The sequence below is a fragment of the Narcine bancroftii genome, chromosome 11, assembly GCF_036971445.1.
Source record: "Narcine bancroftii isolate sNarBan1 chromosome 11, sNarBan1.hap1, whole genome shotgun sequence".
Lineage (NCBI taxonomy): Eukaryota > Metazoa > Chordata > Chondrichthyes > Torpediniformes > Narcinidae > Narcine > Narcine bancroftii.
This window is the reverse complement of record NC_091479.1, coordinates 101,374,223-101,392,463: the sequence shown is the minus strand read 5'-3', so window position 1 is coordinate 101,392,463 and position 18,241 is coordinate 101,374,223. Positions and strand designations below refer to the sequence as shown.

The following is an 18,241-nucleotide window of genomic DNA, read 5'->3' as shown; positions in this document are numbered from 1 at the left end:
AGTCCAGGAGGCTATTTCTTGTTAATATTTATCCTGGTAGAAGTAGAGATGTGGGGGGGCTGGTAGTCATGGTGGGGAGCTGGCTGATGGAGGACCTCAGTTTTCTTCAGGCTGACTTCCAGGCCAAACATTTTGGCAGTTTCCATCGGGCACACAAAACTCAAAACGGTCAACCAGTTTACCTATCTCGGCTGCACCATTTCATCAGATGCAAGGATCGACAATGAGATAGACAACAGACTCGCCAAGGCAAATAGCGCCTTTGGAAGACTACACAAAAGAGTCTGGAAAAACAACCAACTGAAAAACCTCACAAAGATAAGCGTATACAGAGCCGTTGTCATACCCACACTCCTGTTCGGCTCCGAATCATGGGTCCTCTACCGGCACCACCTACGGCTCCTAGAACGCTTCCACCAGCGTTGTCTCCGCTCCATCCTCAACATCCATTGGAGCGCTCACACCCCTAACGTCGAGGTACTCGAGATGGCAGAGGTCGACAGCATCGAGTCCACGCTGCTGAAGATCCAGCTGCGCTGGATGGGTCACGTCTCCAGAATGGAGGACCATCGCCTTCCCAAGATCGTATTATATGGCGAGCTCTCCACTGGCCACCGTGACAGAGGTGCACCAAAGAAAAGGTACAAGGACTGCCTAAAGAAATCTCTTGGTGCCTGCCACATTGACCACCGCCAGTGGGCTGATAACGCCTCAAACCGTGCATCTTGGCGCCTCACAGTTTGGCGGGCAGCAGCCTCCTTTGAAGAAGACCGCAGAGCCCACCTCACTGACAAAAGGCAAAGGAGGAAAAACCCAACACCCAACCCCAACCAACCAATTTTCCCTTGCAACCGCTGCAATCGTGTCTGCCTGTCCCGCATCGGACTGGTCAGCCACAAACGAGCCTGCAGCTGACGTGGACTTTTTACCCCCTCCATAAATCTTCGTCCGCGAAGCCAAGCCAAAGAAAGAGAAGTAGAGAGTTAATAACTCAGTTGGTTGATAAAAAGCAAATTTACAAAGGGAGTTTCTGTTGATGTTATTACATTTAGTCAACAACTGAGTTTCGGTGGCAGCCACTGAACATGGATAAGATTAACAGGCTCACATTAGTTTCAAAAAGGTTAATTATGGCCAAAGCTTCCATTAGCCTCCAGAAGGGGAATTATCTAAATATCCTACCCAACTCCCTGAATATCTCACCAGAATCTTTCATTGCAAATAAATTAATCTCACACTTCTAAACTCCAAGTGAACAAACAGAGGCTGAATTAACAAATGATCCTCACAGTTTAACCCTTTAGACTCATCCATTTTTAACTTTTCATAATATATACTCCACACCGGATCCATAGGTAAATTGCAGTACAAACATGAGTAGCTGGTGGTTGGGTATAAAAACAGTACTGGAAAACGGGGACATGGAGTATATGTGCTTGTTGGTAGTCCCTGAAAACAGGAATACAGAGTCCAAAAGGTTAACCTTTAAACACTGTGAATCCAATTTATCCTTTGCTCCCATGAATATGGCAGTCGTAGAGTGGGTGGTTCGGAAATTATTTTCAATTGACTTCAATCGGACGGTAGTTTGGAAGTGGTGCCCAACAGAAACACTCTACGGTGATCTTGGGTTTAGCAGAGGTGACTGAGAATAAAGCGTATGCTTCTGTAGTTTTCCAAACTCCCTACAGAATGCACAACTAATATCTCAGCATGTCAATGGTAAAATAAACCTCAGATGAGACCTCACTGAGTTGAAACGTTAGCTCTGGGTTTCATTCTGCCGGGCGTGCTGAGTGTTCAGAAGCCCAGCGCTTGCAGTGATCTTGTGTGAGATCTGCGTCTCTGGATTCAGAGACACGGAAATGACGTGCCAAGGACCAGATCTGGCAAATCACATCTCTGTTCAAACTCTCTCAGCTGCTCATGGAACTTAATAGTTCACCAAGTCATACGATGCTGTCTTCTGTAAACTCACTTTGCATAACCAAACTGAATTATTATCTCTTGTTGCTCCCAAGGTAAATATTACCCAGTGGACGCAGATCTTCCTGACTGGACTTTGGTACCTTACAATAATTACTATAATGACCATTATTTTCTCACACAAACCAAACACAATTCATTATTTTGAGGCAGCCTCACAGGTGCAAATATTACTATAAATTACATATAAAAAACTTTTTCAAAAGAAGAGAAAGTGAGGCAGTGTCTGTGGTTCATTGTCCATTGGCGGAGGGGAAGAAGCTGTCCTTGTGCCGTTGGGTGTTGGTCTTCAGGCTCCTGTATCTCCTTCCAGAGAGGAGGGCACATCCTGGGTGGTAAAGATGGCACAGGCTGTATGCCTTCATTGGTTCAGGGCATTGAGTAGAAAAGTTGGGGAGTCATGCTGCAGGTGTTTAAACATTCAACGGGGGTTGGGAGCAGGGCTGGGGAGGGCCAAGAGATGATAGAATGCTGGATGAATGAAGGTGGTAGAGGTGGAGAGAGGTATGGGAGGAGAGCGCTGGGATCAGTGATGTCGAACTCACTCCCACCAGCTGCAATGGGATTACTTCCTGTTCACCCCCTCCTCAATGAATAATAAATGCCCTTCTACTTAAAGTTCTTAAATTTAGATATACAGCACGGTAACAGGCCCTTCCGGCCCACTAGCCCATGCCACCCAATTACACCCAATTGACCTACAACCTCTGTACGTTTTGAAGGGTGGGAGGAAATCAGAGCCCCTGGAGGAAACTCACGTAGATACAGGGAGAATGTACAAACTCCCTACAGTCAGTGCTGGATTCAAATCCCAGTCACTGGCAATGTAACAACATCGTGCTAACCTCGACGCTAACTGTGTCGCCCATCACTGTTTCCCAGTTCGACACCTTCAATTGTAAACATGCAAATAAAAAGCAGCCTTTTCTCCATGAAACAGTGGGGGGGAGAGGGGGGGGGGTGGGCCTGGATGCTCAAGCATATTAACAATTCCTTGAATCAAGGCAGTTAATGAGTCTCAGATCTATTGATTAATCTTCCATATTAAGCCATTTTGTATTTGGATATGTCTGGATTAAATTCTGATTGAGTAGAAATCAAATTTAGTCACACTTTCTTTCCCTTGCTGTCTGATTCTCACCTCCTGACCCCCCTCATCACGGTTTACTGACAGCACTGGGACAGCAGGGGAATGTATTCATCAAATTGTAAATCAGACAGAAATGTATCCTCTCTCTTGCTGCCATTCATAATTAGCCTGGTAATAGGAGGATTGGGGCCTGTGACAGTGATGTGATGGAACACCGGATTGCTCATCAGAGACATGATTCCCCAGCGTCATCCTGTGTTGAACAAAGCCCCTCAATATTCAGGAAGATGTCTCAGGTAATCGACACACCAGAACGGACGAAGCTTCAGAGCTCCCTGCAGAATCCTGTGATGGGGAATGCTTCCATTTCCTGATTTATAATGCTTCTACATCCCGTCACCACCATCCCATTTACAGCCATCCACATACTCCCACCCTGTTACAAACATCCTATCACCACATCTCCCATTAACCACATTCTCCACCTTTAAGTTTGACCTTTCAAAGTGCATCACTTCACACTTATTTGGATTGAGCGCCATCTGCCACTTCTCCGCCCAACTCTGCATCCTGCCTATTGGTGAGCGTGAAGGGTGGTTGAGGACTGGTGGAGTGACGGGTGATTGAGGAGTGGCAGAGTGAGCCGAAGGGTGAGGGAATGGAGGAGTGAGGGAGGAGTGAGGGTGTGAGTGAGAAAAGATTGAGGAGTGAGGGAGAGAGTAAGGGATGGTTCAGGAGTGGTAGAGTGAGGGTGTTAAGTGGGAAATGGTTGAGGAGCGATGGATATTTCAATGTGTTAACTTCTATTCTAACTTATATTTATGCAAACATGCTTCATGGTCCTAGAGAAATGTTATCTCGTCTTTACTGTTTGAGCATGGTATGAACAATAAATAAAGGTGACGACTTGACTCGATTCCGCACACAGCATCTTTCAGCTGCTCCCATTGGGGAAGAGATACAGGAGTAACAGAGCCAGCTCCACTAGGCTGAGGAACAACTTCATCCCATGGGCAGTGAGAATGGTGAACGACCAAAGGAACCACTCACACTGACCATCTGAGACTCTCATAAAACAAAATCTATGTATTTATTTGTTCATATGAATGCTTGTCCTATATATGCATTATTTGTATGTGTGTTACGTCTAGGTATGTGTCTGCATGTTTTTCACTGAGGACCAGAGAACGCTGTTTTGCCAGGTTGTACTACGGCTCCTAGAACGCTTCCACCAGCGTTGTCTCCGTTCCATCCTCAACATTCATTGGAGCGACTTCATCACCAACATTGAAGTACTCGAGATGGCAGAGGCCGACAGCATCGAATCCACGCTGCTGAAGATCCAACTGCGCTGGGTAGGTCACGTCTCCAGAATGGAGGACCATCGCCTTCCCAAGATCGTGTTATATGGCGAACTCTCCACTGGCCGCCGAGACAGAGGTGCACCAAAGAAGAGGTACAAGGACTGCCTAAAGAAATCTCTTGGTGCCTGTCACATTGACCACTGCCAGTGGGCTGATATCGCCTCAAACCGTGCATCTTGGCGCCTCACAGTTCGGCGGGCAGCAACCTCCTTTGAAGAAGACCGCAGAGCCCACCTCACTGACAAAACAACCGCTGCAACCGTGTCTGCCTGTCCCGCATCGGACTTGTCAGCCACAAACGAGCCTGCAGCTGACGTGGACATTACCCCTCCATTAATCTTCATCCGCGAAGCCAAGCCAAAGAAGAAGAAAGAAGAAGACTTGTACAATCAGATGACAATAAACTTGACTTGACTTAAGAGTTTCAGGAGTGAGGGAGGCTTAAGAGGGGTAAAGACACTCGCTATAATTCATGAAATTTTCTCGAGGAATCTCCATATCTCTCTCGCTTGCTCTCCTCATTTAAGACTGATTCAAACCTCCTTGACCAAGCCTCTGGTTATTTGCCTCTATTCTGTGGCTGGGTCTCAGATTCCATGTGAGCTGCCTGATGTCAGACCTCATAGGCTGGTTTCTCTGCTCAGGAAAACAAGCAGGAAACCGTACATGAGATGAACGTGAAAGTTTAAAAAGGATGAATGAAAATCTGCAGATGCCGGAAATCAGAAATAAAAAGAGAAAACACTTCCCACACATGCTGACCTGTTGAGAGTCTCTAATATTCTCCATTTTATTTACAAAACTCTCCCCTCAAGAAAAATGGGGCATTATGGAGTGGGGAGGGCATGCTTCGATTGATCATGGAGTAGGTTTATATAGGTTGGCACAACATTGTGGGCCAAAGGGCCTGTAACAGTCCATGTATGCTAACTCAATAAAGATTGAAAATAGGCTTTTTTGTTGGGAAATAGTAATAAATTTGAGGAAATATGTAATCATTTTCTCTCCAGTTCACATTAACATTTCGCATATTTGGCAGTGGTAAGACGTTTCCTGAAATGATTAACAATCTTTCAAACGACATTGAAATATATTGTGATTCAGACAGATATTGTGCACTGATTAGAGAGACAGGTGTGGGGTCTGAGCTACTTTAACATTTGTTCTCATTTTGAACTTGGTGTGCATTCATTGCTTGTAGGTCATCATTTCTCACAAGGTTAATGTCTCCATGGATTTTATTGTGGACGACAACTTTCTCTTCTTGAATGTGAAATTCCTGGGTAGTGAAGGACAGACATTGAGAGGAATTCATAAACACCAGGGCTGCCGTAAACAGCAGTTAAAAATGGGTGGCAGGGAGGAAAGGCAGCAGCCCCCTCCTACTTATCAATGACTGAATTCAAGTTAATGTTTACCCTCTGCACAAACTCTTCGTTGCTGCCAGTAGTCTAACCCAGTCTGGGGATTTTCCATTCTGGTCCATCAAGAAGTGCTGCCCAGGCAACATGTTAGCGGAGAGGACTAACCAAGTGGAGATTTGAGAAGGAGCACTCCGATGGTGATGGGTGGGATGTCTCCAGCAGGAGATTCAGTCCTAAGCAGAAGCCTCATCCATTCTAGAAGCAGTCTGTCCTCAGATTTGATCAACACCGCAGTCCCAGCATTGTTTGTTTGTTCCTCGCCCTCTAGTTACATCTTTGCAATAAGATAAGCTGCCCATAGCAAGCCTCCACCGTGTTTTCTCAGCTGAGGCTAGTGCGCTGAGACCATCCATGTTCTCGTTGCCTCCTTGTTATCACAGGCATTCTCATCATTGTAGGTTAATTTAGGAGTAATTGAGCAGCACGGGTTTAAATGGGCGGAATCAGCTTCTACCGTGTTGTAAATACAAAAAGACTCTGGAGACCCACATGGGGACCCATGGTCGCTGTTCAACTCTTGGGCCACCCATTCTCAGGATGGCTGCCCCACCTTGAGGAGGAACCACAGGCAGTGGGGTTATGCGTCAGACCAGTGACCCCACACTTCATCGACTCTCTGGGACACCCCAGTGTCATAGAAGGCACACTATAAAGCAGCAAAATCCTCCAGGGAGGGAGATTTGTTTGCAGCTACTTGTTAGAATGAATCTCCAAGATTTTCACTGGTGTCTTGGTGGAAGTGACAATAAACAAAACTCTTCCTTCTGACACGGCATTCGTCAGTGTTGCCACGGTCTTTCATCTTTTGGTTTTCATACAAAGCACTTTCCATCTTCCTTATCAGTCTGCCTGCAGACCAATAATTCTCTCATCTAATTCCCACAATCTGGTGTCTTTTGAGGGCGGGAACCCTAACCCCCCCCCACCCCCCCCCCACCCCGCTCCCCACCTCCCAGTTCAAGGGAATGCACTTTCCCCTCCACAAGTCTCTGAATGGCCGACACAAAGCCAGTGATTTTAATGTAATCGGACAGCAAACACTTTAGCCAATTCTTTGGCTCTAGCAGATGGTTGGAACTTGGAATGCAGCCAGAATTAACCAGACTTCAAGCAGCTGTTCTCCCTGTCAGTTAGAATATTGCAGCTTTTTATGCAAACAACAGACCTAACATTCAGCCCAACATCAGCGACAAGTGATGCACTACAGAAAGCAGGTGGAAAATCTTGAGATATGGTGAGAGAATAACAACCTGACTCTCAGTGTGGACAAAACAAAGGAGATGATTGTGGACTTCAGGAGGACCAGGGACAAACATCCTCCACTACACATTCATAGCTCAGTAGTGAAGAGAGTAGATAACACCAAGTTCTTTGAAATCAACTTAAGTAGTGACCTGCCGTGGAAACACATCTCCTCACTTGTCAGGAAGGTGCAGCAATGACTGCATTTCTCCAGAAGGCTGAAGTGGGCAAGGCTACCGGCCACCATTACATCAACTTTCTGCAGGAACTCAGAGCATCTTGGCCGACTGCATTACAATGTGGTACAGTTGTTGCTGAGAATTGGATTGGAGGTCCGTAAGAGTAGCAGAGAGGATCACTGGGGTCTCCCACCCCTCCACTGACGTGATCTACCCGATCATTGTCTGAAGTGGGCGCGCAATTATCATTGAGGACCCCTCCCACCCTGCAAACAGCAGCTTTCAGCTGCTCCCATCGGGGAAGAGGTACAGAAATATCAGAGCCAGCTCCACCAGGCTGAGGAACAGTTTCTTCCAAAAAGCAAAGAAACTACTGAATGACTAAACAACTCTCTGTAACTCTGCTATTTATTAATAATATTGATTTTAATATATGTACAGAGAACATAGAATAATACAGCACAGTACAGGCCTTTCAGCCCTCAATGTTCCAACCATTAATCCTGTTCTCAACCTTCTGGTTTGTCCTTCCAAAATGCATCATCTCACAATTCCCTGGATTAAAATCCATCTGCCCTTTTATGGCCAACTCTGCATCCTGTCTATATCATTATATAGCCTTCGACAACCTTCAGCTCCATCCACAACTCCTCCAACATTTTCATCCACAAACTTACTGACTCATCTTTCCGCCTCTTCATCCAGCTCATTTATAAAAATCAAAAAGAGCAGGGATCACAGAACAGATCATTGCAGCCCCTCCACTTGTCACCGACCTCCAGGCAGAATATGTTCCTTCCTTTACTACTCTCTGCTTTCTTCCTACAAGCCAATTTTTTATCCACATGCCCGTACTGTGTATATGTATGTTTGCTCTGTTCTACACCGTGAAAACAGGTTGGATTGCGACCAGGTATGGTCTGACCTAGGAGGGGAGGCAGGCCCCTCCAGCCCGGGTAAGAAACCTGCATAGGAGAAGGCCACTCCGATATAAAACCTACGACCCAAGGACCTCGCTGCCACGTCCCAGCTTGCTTGGCCACGGCACACGAACCATGGGTGTAAAGGGTAGGGCCAGTACTGCGCACACTGCATTCCACCTAAAAGCTCCTTTGCGCAGGCCCGAGGACATGACCACGTCCTCCTCCTCCACGTCCTCCCCCTCAAAAGATGCTCACAAACTCTAGCTTGCATGCTGGAACATCAGAACCATGCTAGGCAAGGCTGACAGCCACCGACCTGAACGTCGGTCTGCCCTCATCGCACATGAACTCCTCAGACTTGACACTGACATAGCCGCTCTCAGTGAAGTCCGCCTTGCAGATGTAGGCAGCCTCCAAGAACGCGGCGCGGGCTACACACTCTACTGGTCTGGCAAGCCTATGGATGAACGACGCCTATCTGGTGTAGGCTTCATGGTCAAGAACTCCATTGCTTCCAAACTCGAAAACCTCCTGACAGGCCACTCGGACCGGATCATATTCATGCGACTCCCCCTTCAAAACAAGCGTCGCATCACCCTCTTCAGTGTCTATGCTCCAACCCTCCAGGCGGAACCAGCAGAAAAGGTCAAGTTCTACACTGATCTGCGCAACCTCATTCAACGCACCCCTACAGCCGACAAGGTTGTCATCCTTGGTGACTTCAACGCTCGCGTCGGCAAAGACTCAGAAACCTAGCCAGGAATCCTGGGCAAGCATGGAGTCGGCAAGTGTAAAGACAACGGGCGCCTCCTGTTGGAGCTCTGCGCAGAACAGCGGCTTGTCATTACTAACACCCTTTTTCAGCAGAGGGACAGCCTTAAGACTACCTGGATGCATCTCCGATCCAAACACTGGCACCTCCTGGATTACGTCCTGGTGCGAGAAAGAGACAAACGAGATGTGCTCCACACCAGGGTCATGCCCAGCGCGGAATGCCACACTGACCACCGCCTTGCTCTCTGCAAGCTCAATCTTCACTTCAAGCCAAAGTCCAGGAACAGTAAAGCCCCCAGAAAGAGGTTCAATGTTGGAAACTTGCAGTCAGACGAAGTGAGAGGAAACTTCCAGGCAAACCTCAAAGCAAAGCTCGAGGATGCAATCCGCCTCACGGACTCGTCCCCTGAAACCCTCTGGGATCAGCTGAAGACTGCCATACTGCAATCCACTGAAGAGGTACTGGGCTTCTCCTCCAGGAAAAACAAGGACTGGTTTAACGAAAACAACCAGGAAATCCAGGAGCTGCTGGCAAAGAAGCAAGCTGCCCACCAGGCTCACCTTGCAAAGCCTTCCTAGCCAGAGAAAAAAACAAGCCTTCCGTCTCGCATGCAGCCATCTTCAGCGCAAACTCCGGGAGATCCAAAATGAGTGGTGGACTAGCCTCGCCAAACGAACCCAGCTCAGCGTGGACATTTGCGACTTCCGGGGTTTTTACGAGGCTCTAAAGGCTTTGTACGGCCCCTCACCCCAAGTCCAAAGCCCGCTGCGCAGCTCAGACGGCAAAGTCCTCCTCAGCAACAAGATCTCCATCCTCAACCAATGGTCGGAACACTTTCAATCTCTTTTCAGTGCCAACCGCTCAGTCCAAGAATCCACCCTGCTCCAGCTCCCTCAACACCCGGGAAGAGACATATAAGGCAATTGAACAACTGAAAAGTGGCAAAGCAGCAGGTATGGATGGAATCCCCCCCAGAAGTCTGGAGGGCTGGCGGCAAAACTCTGCATGCCAAACTGCATGAGTTTTTGAAGCTCTGCTGGGACCAAGGAAAACTGCCTCAGGACCTTCGTGATGCCGTCATCATCACCCTGTACAAAAACAAAGGCGAGAAATCAGACTGCTCAAACTACAGGGGAATCACGCTGCTCTCCATTGCAGGCAAAATCTTCGCTAGGATTCTCCTAAAAAGAATAATACCTAGTGTCGCCGAAAATGTTCTCCCAGAATCACAGTGCGGCTTTCGCACAAATAGAGGAACTACTGACATGGTCTTTGCCCTCAGACAGCTCCAAGAAAAGTGCAGAGAACAAAACAAAGGACTCTACATCACCTTTGTTGACCTCACCAAAGCCTTCGACACCGTGAGCAGGAAAGGGCTTTGGCAAATACTAGAGCGCCTCGGATGCCCCCCAAAGTTCCTCAACATGGTTATCCAACTGCATGAAAACCAACAAGGTCAGGTCAGATACAGCAATGAGCTCTCTGAACGCTTCTCCGTTAACAATGGCGTGAAGCAAGGCTGCGTTCTCGCACCAACCCTCTTTTCAATCTTCTTCAGCATGATGCTGAAACAAACCATGAAAGACCTCAACAATGAAGATGCTGTTTACATCCGGTTCCGCACGGATGGCACTCTCTTCAATCTGAGGCGCCTGCAAGCTCACACCAAGACACAAGAGCAACTTTTCCATGAACTACTCTTTGCAGACGATGCCGCTTTAGTTGCCCATTCAGACCCAGCTCTTCAGCGCTTGATGTCCTGTTTTGCGGAAACTGCCAAAATATATGGCCTGGAAGTCAGCCTGAAGAAAACTGAGGTCCTCCATCAGCCAGCTCCCCACCATGACTACCAGCCCCCCCACATCTCCATCGGGCACACAAAACTCAAAATGGTCAACCAGTTTACCTATCTCGGCTGCACCATTTCATCGGATGCAAGGATCGACAACGAGATAGACAACAGACTCGCCAAGGCAAATAGCGCCTTTGGAATACTACACAAAAGAGTCTGGAAAAACAACCAACTGAAAAACCTCACAAAGATTAGCGTATACAGAGCCGTTGTCATACCCACAGTCCTGTTCAGCTCCGAATCATGGGTCCTCTACTGGCATCACCTACGGCTCCTAGAACACTTCCACCAGCGTTGTCTCCGCTCCATCCTCAACATTCATTGGAGCGAATTCATCACCAACATCGAAGTACTCGAGATGGCAGAGGCCGACGCTGCTGAAGATCCAAATCCGCTGGGTAGGTCATGTCTCCAGAATGGAGGACCATCGCCTTCCCAAGATCGTGTTATACGGCGAGCTCTCCACTGGCCATCGAGACAGAGGTGCACCAAAGAAGAGGTACAAGGACTGCCTAAAGAAATCTTTTGGTGCCTGCCACATTGACCACCGCCAGATGGCAGTGGGGGTGGAAGCCAGCGAAGTCAATGTTAATGCCATCCAGTTGGAGAACGCCCACATGAAATCTGAGGGTTAGGGTGTACGAATTAGGGTGTCAGTAGGTTAAGTAGTCATGTGGATGTAATTGGGCAGTGTGAGTTCATGGGGTGGAAGGGCCTGATATCGTGCTGTATGTCTAAATGAAAAGCTGCAGATGACGGAATCTTGAGTGACAGAGAATAGTTGGAGGAACTCAGCGGTTGGGCAGCATCCATGGGTGGATGTGGTCAGTCAACACTTCGGGCAGACCCATAGATCCAAAGAACATTGCAGCACAGAAACAGGCCCAGCAATGGGAGTCTTCTCCTTTGGTTCTCCCCCTTCTCGTGTGGGCCAGGGTCTTTCCAGCATCCAAATCCAAATCAGAAGGTAACTTCAATCCTGCAGCCACATCTCCACTCCAATTTCCTCGAAGAGGATAGACTATCCAAAACATTTATCTCTTTGCGAACTGAATCACAGTTGATGATTCCCTAACATCACTGTGGGAATATCTTCATAGCTGACATTTAACGATTAATGGAACGTTCTTTTATTCTGCTTTCAGCAAGTGTGAAATAAAGTGAATGATTAAAGTTGAATTATTTTCAATAGATCATTTTGTAAGCTTGGCACTCCACCGATAGTTGTTAAAACCATAAGTCATAGGAGCAGAAATAGGCTATTCAGCCCATCAAATCTGCCCCATCATTCAATCAAGAGCTGATTGATTTTCCCACTCTGACCCACTGTCCGGCCTTCTCCCCATAACTTTTGGCTAATCAAGAACCCAACAATCTCTGCCTTAAATGAACGCAATGACTTGACCTCTACTATCACCCGTGTCTACAAATTCCACCACCCTCTGGCTAAAGAAATTCCTCCGCATCTCTGTTCTAAGCAGAAGCCCTTCAATCCTGAAGTTGTGCCCTCTTGCCCTAGACTCTCCTACCACAGGAAACAACTTTTCTACATCAACTCTGTCCACGCTTTCAAACGTTCAAAGGGTTTCAATGAAGTTCACCCCCCCTCCTAAATTTTAACAAGTACAGGTCAAGAGCTGTCAAATGCTCCTCATATGATAACCATTTCATTCCCAGAATCCTCCTTCTCTGAACCCTTTCCAATATCAGCACAGCCTTTCTTATATGTTTTCTCTGGATAATGAGAGACAGATGACTGGATAAAAGTACAGAAATGATCAGAGGCTAAGATGGTGCAGATCGTCAGAGGGTGGAAATGTGAAATACTGGAGGGCGTGGTTTAACGCAAGAGGGGAAAAGTTTAAAAATGATAAGCGAGGTGAGTTCTTTACACAGAGAGTGGTGGGTGTCTGGAATATCCGAGCTCCCAACACCCCAACCACTCGCCCATCCAAGCTCCCGACGCCCTTACCGCCCACCCACAGTCAAGATGGAGGCTCATAATAATCAATCAAGATTTTGAAAATATTTGGTATGCACATGTGTACTTTTTGATTATTGAAACTAATACAAATGAGCAGTTTAAAAACTACACACATTAATAAATATTATTACATACATGTATTTCTTAACACAACTTTTTGTAATAAAATGTCCATGTAAGAGTAAAAACATGAATGTAATTTTTCATGTTTTGCGTCTCCCAGACATCTGGTGTTTAACATATGTGGCTCTTAAATTAAGCAAGTTTGGCCGCCCCGACATAGACCCTTCAGGGGATACTGTGCAATCTTTCCTCTCTCTCCCCCCCCCCATCTCCCTTGGTGAGATCTTCCACCCAGCTGACCACAATACTTCCCATCACCATAACTGAAACAATTTCAAGTCATCAGCCACTGACCAGTAAACTAGGCAATGGAACTGGGATTCAAGAAGGTGCTGAGGGCAAGAAGGGCTCCTGAAGGGCCTCGGGTCATGAAGGCTTCCTGATCGTATCGGAGGTTTGGATCTGGAGCTCGGGTTGCCGATGGATCGAACATGATTCTGTGCGGCTGCAGGAGGGCTGGAGGTGAATCCGCGTATACGTAGCGTCTCTGAGGGGACTCTGTTTTACTTCTTTTTCTCCCAAATTGTCAGGGGCACCAGGCTACACTAATGGTGATTTTTTTTGTCTGCCTTATGACAGGCAGCAGGTAACTTCATGTAACATTACATGTTCTATGCAATTACACGATAATAAAGGATTCTTGAAGTGGACCAGTCACATAAATATTTCTGACATCCAACGTTCTGACACCCAAGTGTTTCCAACAGTAAGGAATGTGATTGAATACTCCCCGAATAATTGCAACTCCAAACAGCCCACAAGGTAACACTTCATCCACCACATCCACCTGCCTTAAAACATTCACCCCCTGCATTGTCAGCACCCACCCAGTGACTGGTTTAGGTTAGGCTCACAGCAACTTCGAAACCCACAACCTCGACCAACCAAAAGGCAGCAGGTGCCTGGGTACACCTCCAAGGAGGTGGCACAGATGGTAAAGGTGTTGTCTCACAGCTCAAACGGCTCACATTCGATCTTGACCTCCGGTGTTGTCTGTGTGGAGTGTGCACCATCTGCCTATGACCACGTGGGTTTCCCCCAGAGTATCCTGACATCCCAAAAATATATGGTTTGGTACACTGTTTCGACACTGTTAATTACGTCTCATATGCAGGGTGAGTGGTGGAACCTGGGGTATGTTGGTGAGAACGTGAGAGAATAAAATGGAATGAGTGCAGGATTTGTGTAAAATTAGTGGCTTATGGATTTGCAATCAAAAACAGAATTCATTGTCATGAACATAGAAGTATAAAACACTTCAGCACAGAAAACAGGCCATTCAGTCCTTCTAGTCTGCGTCAAAACATTTTCAGCTAGTTCCACTGACCTGCACCCATTCCATAACCCTCCAGACCTCTCCCCTCCATATATCGATCCAACTTATTCTTATAATGTAAGACTGAATCAGCATTTAACATGTCAGATGACAGCATGTTCCACACTCCCACCACTCTCTGAGTGAAGAAGTTTCCCCTAAATCTTTCCCCTTTCACCCTAAAGCCATGTCCTCTTGAATTTATCTCTCCTAATCTAAGTGGAAAGAGCCTACTCACATTTACTCTGTCAAATCTCCCCTCATTCTTCAATGCTCCAAGGAATAAAGTTCCTATAATCTTTCCCTGTAACTCAACTCCTGAAAACCCAGCAACATCCTAGTATATCTTATCTGCACTCTTTATGTGTCATGAAATTTCTTATTTTGTGGCAGCATTACAGGTGCAAAATTGCTATAGATTACATATTTTAAAAAAGTAAATAAATTAGTACAAAAGAAGAGAAAGTGAGGCAGTGTCTTTGGTTCATGGTCCGTTCAGGAACCTTATGGCAGATGTGCCATTGGGTGCTCGTCATCAGACTCCTGGACCTCCTTCCTGGTGGTAGCAGAGTGAAGAGGGCAGGGCCTGGTGGTGGGGGTCCTTGAGGATAGAGGCTGCTTTCTTAAGACACCACCTCTTGTAAATGTCCTTGATGGGGTGAAGACAGGTGCCCGTGATGGTGCTGGCCAAGTTCACAGCTCTCTATATGTTTCTGTGCACTCTCTGAAGGAACTGAATCACAGTTGATGATTCCCTAACAACACTGTGGGAATATCTTCACCACACAGACTGCAGCTCCAATCTGTCAGTGATGTGCAGATTTCCCCCCCTCCCCAAAAAATAGAACATAGAACACTATGGCACAGTACAGGTCCTTTCAAACTTCAATGATGTGCCGACCTATATATTCTACCAAAAAAAAAGTAGCCCTTCCTTCCTCATAGCTCTCTTTTTTTCATCCACGTGTCTGTCTAAGAGCCTCTTAAATGCCCCTTTAGTTCCAGCCTCTGCCACCACCTCTGGCAAATCATTCCAGGCACCCACTCTGTGTAAAGATTTACTTACCCTGACATCTCCCCTAAACTTTCCTCCCTTTACTTTGTACAAAATTAGAGTCTCAGCCTTTTTCCTAGAGTAGGTGAATCAAAAATTATAGGATGGGAGGAGAAAGAGAGGCTGGATAGGCTGGGATTTTTCTCCCTGGAGCATAGGAGGCTGAGGGCAAACCTCATCGAGGTTTATATATTAGGGGTACAGATAAAGAGTTATCATCTTCTTCCTGGAGAGGGAGACTCAAACATTAAAAGGTGGGCAGAGAAAGATTTAAAAGGGACCTGAGAGGTGCTTTCTTCATGCAAAGAGTGGTGGGCATATGGAATGAGCTGCCAGAGGAAGTGGTGGAAGCAGGGACAATTGTGACATTTAGACGGGTACATGGATTGGAAAGGTGAAGATATGGACTGAATATAGGCAAATGGCATGAGCTTGGTCAATTGGGCTGAAATACCTGGTTCCATGTTGGTAGAACTCAAGAACAGTGGGGCAAAAATACAGACCACCTGGAGACAGTGAAGTGGAGAAATCATTAGTCTGAACTCTTAATTGAACTGAAATTCAAGTCTGGCGTGCATCTCATGCATATTCTATATTCTATCTGAGTTCCCGCAGGGGCTCTGCCACAGATGTGCTTTAAGTAGATTTGTTTTTTTAATAAACATACCACCCCAAAATAGCACAGGCAAAGAATGCATACAGCATTCAATAAATTCGCTGAATGAAATCAGTGTTGTTCCTGTGCCAGGTCTGACAAGTAGAGGTTGCAAAGTTGGACGAGGTTCCTGGGAAAACATCAGCCCAAAGTAACCCTGGAATGATGTGGGTTGTTCCTGAGAGGGAGCAGAGTGCAGCCAGCAATTGTATCTTATGGTTCTGAAGTGGATGAAAAAAAAGTTGCTTGATTAAGGCTGTATGAAGTATTTCCTTCATGGTCAGGGTTTAAGGGCAACAGCAAACGCAAATAGTGGCCTGGCGGAATGGTGCTTCAACCTACATCACATTTAGAGAACTTGTCAGCTTTCACCACGACACCAGTTGAAGAGAAAGCAACAATTGTGATAACGAGGGGTTGCAGAGTGTGGGGGAAGCAGAAACGGGGAGAACACCTCCCGTTGAGAAGGAGAAGCTGAGGAAATGACCATACAGGAAGGTGACCACGGCGACAGGCTAGCGAGGGGCTCACACAGGCTGCGGGCGACTTGTGGTCGGGGGACCCGCACGGGCTGTGGGCTTCCAGAGTGGCTCATGTGAAGCAGGCTTTGGAGTTGGGATTCGAGAGGGTGCTGAGGGAAAGAAGGGCTCCCGAAGGGCCTCGGGTGCTGAAGGCTTCCTGATTATTTCAGAGGTTTGGATCTGGAGCTCGGATGGATTGAATAAGAGTCTGTGAGGCTGCAGAGGCTGCGGGAGAGCTGAGGAGAATCCATGGACACTCAGCGACTCTGAAGGGATCCCCTTTCGCTTCTCTTTCTCTCTGACTGTAAGGGGAGCCGGGCAACACTAATGGCAACTCTTTATCTGTCTTACAGCAGGCAGAAGGAAATTTTGAGTAATATATTCTTTGTACCTATTACATGACAATAAAAAATCTTGAATCTTGGAATATTGAATATATTTATACCTTGCAGACCAGAAGAATCTGCTCTGGGGTTTATTAAATGAAAAGATTCTTGGCTGTATCTACTTGTTAGCCTGGTGTCCGAGCACCTGCCTACATTTCGCTCAGACCTTGCTGAAGGGCTCAAGCCCGAAACTTTGGTTATGCACCTGACCTGCTGACCTGCTGAGTTTCTCCAGCGTCGTGTTTTGACTTCCATCACAGTGTCTGCAGACTTTTGTGTTTTACATGTGACATTTCTACCCTGCAATAAATATTATGACTGTCTCCTCCATTAATGTCTCTCATAATTTTATAAACAGCTATTGGGAGTTTGCACTTTCCCCCACGGACTCCGGATTCCTGCTACTTCCCAAGGATAAGGTTAATTGTGGATGTACATTTTGTCCGACGTGTAGGTGACTGGCGGAATCTGCGTGTGAGTTGGTGAGAAGGTGAAGAGAAGGGAAACAGGATTGGTGTGAGGGAGTGGCTGATGGTCCGCATGGATTCGCTTGGCTGAAGGACCTGTATCTATGTTGTACAACACACTGAAAGGTAATATGTGTGAAACAAGAAAACATGCCATCGCTGGGGTCGAGGGCAATGCATGAACGTGCTGGAAAAACTCATGCAGCATCCATAGGGAGTAAAGGGTAGCCAACGTTTTGACCTGAGCCTTCTTTCAGGTTTGGGTAGCACGGTTAGAGCAACGCTGTCACAGAGCCAGCGTCCGGCATTCAAATTTGGCACTGACAGTAAGGAGTTTGTACATTCTCCCCATGCCAGTGTGAATTACCGGTGGGTTTCCTCTCACCCTTCAAAAAAAAAGTACCGGAGCTGTAGGTTAATTGGGTATAACTGGGCGGCACGGGCTCATGGGCCGAAAGGGTCTGTTACCGTGCTGTACGTCTAAATTAAAGTAAAAGAAAAAAAAAACAGGCAGACACCTCAGTAAAAAGGTGGGAGAGGAGAGGAGTGAGGAAGGGAAAGGGTGGGCTTTGCTGAGTGGAAGGGAGAGGTCATTGATGATTTGGCTGCTGAGTGGATAAGTCGGCAGGTGCTTAAATCTGCCCTCCGAGACAAAATGAGGGGCATGAACAAGGAACCGTTGGACATGCTTTACATGGGCAGTTAATCTCGGACCCCTGTTACTGATAAACAAAGATAAACCCAGCAAGTAAACAGTTGCTGCAAAGTAGGTCAGCAGCTGCATGTTTGAAAACCGCTCGAATCTTGATTGATCTTTTCAACGGCAGCCGTTGTGTTTTTCACAGTGAGGGCTCGGTGAGAATTGGTGCTGTACAGGAGAGATACATTATGTAACATGTTG

General features: G+C 46.8%; 1 protein-coding gene and 1 long non-coding RNA gene across 2 annotated transcripts in view; one reads left to right on the top strand and one right to left on the bottom strand.

The window, feature by feature from the left end:
• The window catches only part of LOC138746229 (uncharacterized), a 52,716-nt gene extending 47,169 nt beyond the window's left edge, over nucleotides 1-5,547 (top strand). The window contains exon 2 of the mRNA XM_069904297.1: nucleotides 4,228-5,547. Coding sequence (XP_069760398.1) covers nucleotides 4,240-4,854 — 615 coding nt within the window. The 5' untranslated portion in view covers nucleotides 4,228-4,239 and the 3' untranslated portion in view covers nucleotides 4,855-5,547. The remainder of the gene's footprint in view (nucleotides 1-4,227) is intronic.
• Nucleotides 1-18,241, bottom strand: part of LOC138746232 (uncharacterized) — a 189,344-nt gene that overhangs the window by 18,056 nt on the left and 153,047 nt on the right. The window lies entirely within an intron of this gene.